General features: G+C 49.4%; 1 protein-coding gene across 1 annotated transcript; it reads left to right on the top strand.

Annotated features, from left to right (window-relative positions):
• Positions 1–297: 297 nt before the first annotated feature.
• LOC103627027 (G-type lectin S-receptor-like serine/threonine-protein kinase SD2-5) lies at positions 298–3,805 on the top strand. Its single transcript, XM_020538494.1, has one exon. The coding sequence runs from the start codon at positions 1,039–1,041 to the stop codon at positions 3,514–3,516; it is 2,478 nt and encodes an 825-aa protein (XP_020394083.1). The 5' UTR covers positions 298–1,038; the 3' UTR covers positions 3,517–3,805.
• The last annotated feature ends 561 nt before the right edge of the window (positions 3,806–4,366 follow it).

Here is a 4,366-nt window from a genome sequence, read left to right as displayed (position 1 = left end):
GGGTGGTGGGGCGGAGCCGATCAGGGCTTCCTGTAAGTATTTGGAGCCCTGGACTCCCAATATCTTCTCTCTGTATTTACACACACTATTCGTCATCCTAATTGATGATCACTCACCTTAAAATGACTTAATAAAGATAAATTAATAATGATTTGTTAAATCAATCTAAGGTGTGCGATCATCATCTATGGTGACAATAACGCTATCCTAGAGATACACCTGCATGTGTGTGACACACCATCTTATTTGCTTTCAAAGGGAGTACAAGTACAAGTGAATCAATCAACTAAATCTACACAATCTTATTTGCTTTCAAAGGGAGTACATCCTTACGCTTTCTTACATACCAGAAGACTATTGTGTTCTTGATCTTAGTGTGTATGCACGGCAGCCTCTTCGACGTTGCAATTTTCATAAACATTCAGAGGCAACTGCAACAACGAAGATTTTAGCCTCCTGTGGTAGTTATACAGTACTACATTTATGTGATGTAGATCATAAAATACGTTGATATAAAGTTGATCAAACCACTTGTGTCGGCGAGGAAGTTGAACTTGCATGAGTGCTCTGCACGACTTCTTTAGTTCATCGAGATGTAGTGCTCTGCATGACAACCTCCGATAACCGGGATAAGTCCAAACTATCTAATCCAAGCTCGCATGATTCCTGGACTACAGTTTCTGCAACCTATAATGATACGTGCCTGAGTTGCATAGCATATTCTCATCTCAAAGCACAACTGGTTTCCTGATAGCAAGTTTATTTCACGATTGACAACAAAGACTTCAGTAACTGAATTGAAAACAAGGAGTTCATTAGATATTTGTTTCCAGTGTACTTAATGTTTGCTTTTGAGGACTTGAATACCACTAAGTCTCCACTCCTCCCCTCATCTAATTGTTTAATCTGATACACGGACACTTGGCTTTGCAAAAATTTCCCTCCAGACAAGCTGCATCTCTCCCCCCCTCTTGAATCTTGATCCATCTCCGAGGCCACCTCTCAGACCAAAAGATCGCATGATCTGCAGAGATCTCCATGCCCAGTCCAAGAACTCACAGACCAGCCATGCCTAGGGCTGAACGCTTGCTACTCCTTCTCATGCTGTCCATTCCTTTCTCCCATGCCTGGTCCATCGATTACCCGAGCCCCATCGCCAACCTTCCTTCTACGTGGGCCAACAACAAAGCTACTATCCCCTACAACGCAACCTATGCCGACGGTTCCGCGATCAGAGCCATTCTTGTCAGGCAGAAGCCTGCCGGGTTTGGTCCATCCTTTGGCTGCGGTTTCATCTGCGCTACTGCGCCCTGCAAGGGCTTCCTCTTTGCAGTCTTCTTCATGTCAACCGGAGATCCTGTCTTCAATGCCTCAGCCACGCCACCAAGGATCATATGGACAGCCAACAGGTACCGTCCAGTGAAGGAGAATGCGTCGTTGCAGTTTAGCAAGGATGGAGATCTCGTTCTGAGAGACCTGGATGGTTCGCTGGTCTGGTCCACGGCTACATCAGGCAGCTCGGTCGTTGGCATGAACCTCGCCGAGACTGGGAACCTGATACTCTTCGACGTGATGGGGAAGACGGTGTGGGAGTCGTTCGCGCACCCAACCGACACTCTCCTCATCGGGCAGTCACTGTGGCAAGGGAAGAGACTCAGTTCCACTGCTTCCACGGAAACAAACAGTACTCAAGGTCAGTTCTACCTCACTTTGCTCGGCACAGGCCTCTATGCTTTCACCGACGACGCAGATCCACCACAGCTTTATTACCAGAAAGGCTTCAATGTAACTGATGCGATACTAGTTCAATCGAAGAGAAACGTGTCCTCTGACCAAGCCAAGAACAGCACGGCTTACGTTTCCTTCCTGCAAGGGAGCTTCTCAGCATTCCTCAGCTTCAACAGCACAGCTATCAAGCTATTCGATATCTCTCTGCCCTTGCCGTCTTCAGCACAGTTCATGAGTCTCGAGGATGATGGGCACCTCAGAGTCTATGGATGGGATGGCGCTTCATGGAGAGCTCTTGCTGATGTTCTGCATGTGTACCCTGATGAATGCGCGTACCCTACAGTGTGTGTAGCGTATGGAATCTGTTCACAAGGGCAGTGCAGCTGCCCAGGCGGAAGTGACGACGACGACGAGCTTTTCCGTCAGCTGGATGACCGGAAACCAAACCTGGGCTGCTCATTAGCGACTCCTCTGTCCTGTGATTTGATCCAGTATCACAAGCTTATCGCACTCCCAAACGTCACATACTTCAGTCTTGCAAATAACAACTGGACATGGACTACCGATGAAGAGAGCTGCAAGGAAGCATGCCTGAAGACATGTTCATGCAAGGCAGTGTTTTTCCAGCATCAAGGCGATGTTTCAAATGGCTCCTGCCATCTGGTGCCAGAGATCTTCTCCCTCATGAATTACCATCCAGAGGTGGCTGGTTACAATCTATCTGCATATGTCAAGGTGCAGATGTTACCACCACCACCATCAAGTAGCAAGGGCATAAACGCAACTGCTTACCATGTCGGCGTTCCTGTCCTGGTGGCAGTCATCTGCATTCTCATTCTCATGGTCAGAAGAACAGTAGTGAAGAGCCTAGGCCTGCAAGAGGACGACGATCCGTTCAAAGGAGTGTCTGGAACGCCTACACGGTTTTCGTACAGACAGCTGCGAGAAGCGACCGACAACTTCAGCAGAAAGCTGGGGCAAGGCGGGTTCGGGCCGGTGTACGAGGGAAAGCTCGGAAACGCCAAGATCGCCGTCAAATGCCTGCGCGACATTGGGCACGGGAAGGAAGAGTTCATGGCCGAAGTCGTCACCATCGGTAGCATCCATCACATCAATCTCGTCAGGCTCATCGGGTACTGCTCGGACAAGTTCCACAGGCTCCTTGTCTACGAGCACATGAGCAACGGGTCTCTGGACAGATGGATCTTCAGGAAGAACCAGAGCGGCTCGCTCAGCTGGGCAGCTCGGTACAAGATCATCCTAGACATCGCCAAGGGTCTGGCCTACCTTCACGAGGAATGCCGGCAGAAGATTGCCCATCTCGACATCAAGCCGGGGAACATCCTCCTCGACGACAGGTTCGACGCGAAGATCTCGGACTTCGGCTTGGCGAAGCTCATCGACAGGGATCAGAGCCACGTGATGACCAAGATCAGAGGGACGAGGGGGTACCTCGCACCGGAGTGGCTGTCGTCGACGATCACCGAGAAGGCCGATATTTACAGCTTCGGCGTGGTCGTCCTGGAGATCGTGAGCGGGAGGAAGAACCTGGAGAACAACCAGCCTGAGGGCAGCCCTAACCTAGTCAATATACTGCAGGAGAAAATGAAGGCCGGGCGAGCTCTGGATATAGTGGACGACCAGGATGAAGACCTCCAGTTACATGGGTCGGAAATGGCGGAAGTGATCAAGCTGGCTGTCTGGTGTTTGCAGCGTGACTGCAGCAAACGGCCAGCCATGTCTCAGGTCGTCAAGGTCTTGGAAGTTGGAAGGTGCCATGGACACTGACAGTAGTGCAGGCCATCACGATGCAACCGGCAGAGATGGTACTTCTGATGCTTCATCATCCCCTTTGTCCCCGGTGCCGGTGTCTGCAAGATAACGTGTTCCATTCTAGCAGAAGTAGGGGGGAAGGGCTCCTCTGCAATTCAGTTGTAACCACTGTAGTACCGTGTGTAGTGTCTTTGTAAATCTGTTTGTTGGCGTTGTTATCTGTTAATGTATGAATGAAATGGAACACAGGGTTTATTGATCAGTGACCTTCAAATAGCATGGAAGATGAGCAGTAGCATTGAAATTAAGCAAAGCATAAGCAACTAATGTGATGGGAAACCAGGAGGATGGGTGTGCGGAGAGTTTACGACGCCGTGGCCAGAGGGCCCAGTAGTTCCTGGCTGCGCATATCGTCGAACAGCCCATGGATCTAAATTTTTGCAAAGGTGTTCTAAAGACATGGATCTAAGCTCCGTTCCTTTTCGTGTCTGTTTCCGTCGTCTTCGAGCCACCCACCCTCAGTCCCTCACATGGCCGTCGGTTGTCCCCACTCCCCTGCGGCCTTGCCTCGCCCTCGGTCGTGCCAGCCGCGGCAGGCCCGTCCCCCATGCATCCCGTGTGCACGTTTGCGACTAGAGGTGCTAACGAATCCGATATTATAAATATCAACCCGCAATCATATATACGGTTACAACCAATATCCACACACGAACATATCCGTGGGTAGAAATTTATATCTACACCCGTGCCCATCAAATTTCGGACGGATATTCATCGGATATAACAAACACAATCATTTTCAACAATTCAATAACATAATTAATAAAATTTCTTCCTAATTCACCATCACACACAATTAAAAATT

The sequence above is a fragment of the Zea mays genome, chromosome 5 (assembly GCF_902167145.1).
Source record: "Zea mays cultivar B73 chromosome 5, Zm-B73-REFERENCE-NAM-5.0, whole genome shotgun sequence".
NCBI lineage: Eukaryota > Viridiplantae > Streptophyta > Magnoliopsida > Poales > Poaceae > Zea > Zea mays.
This window is presented reverse-complemented; position numbering and strand designations above follow the sequence as displayed.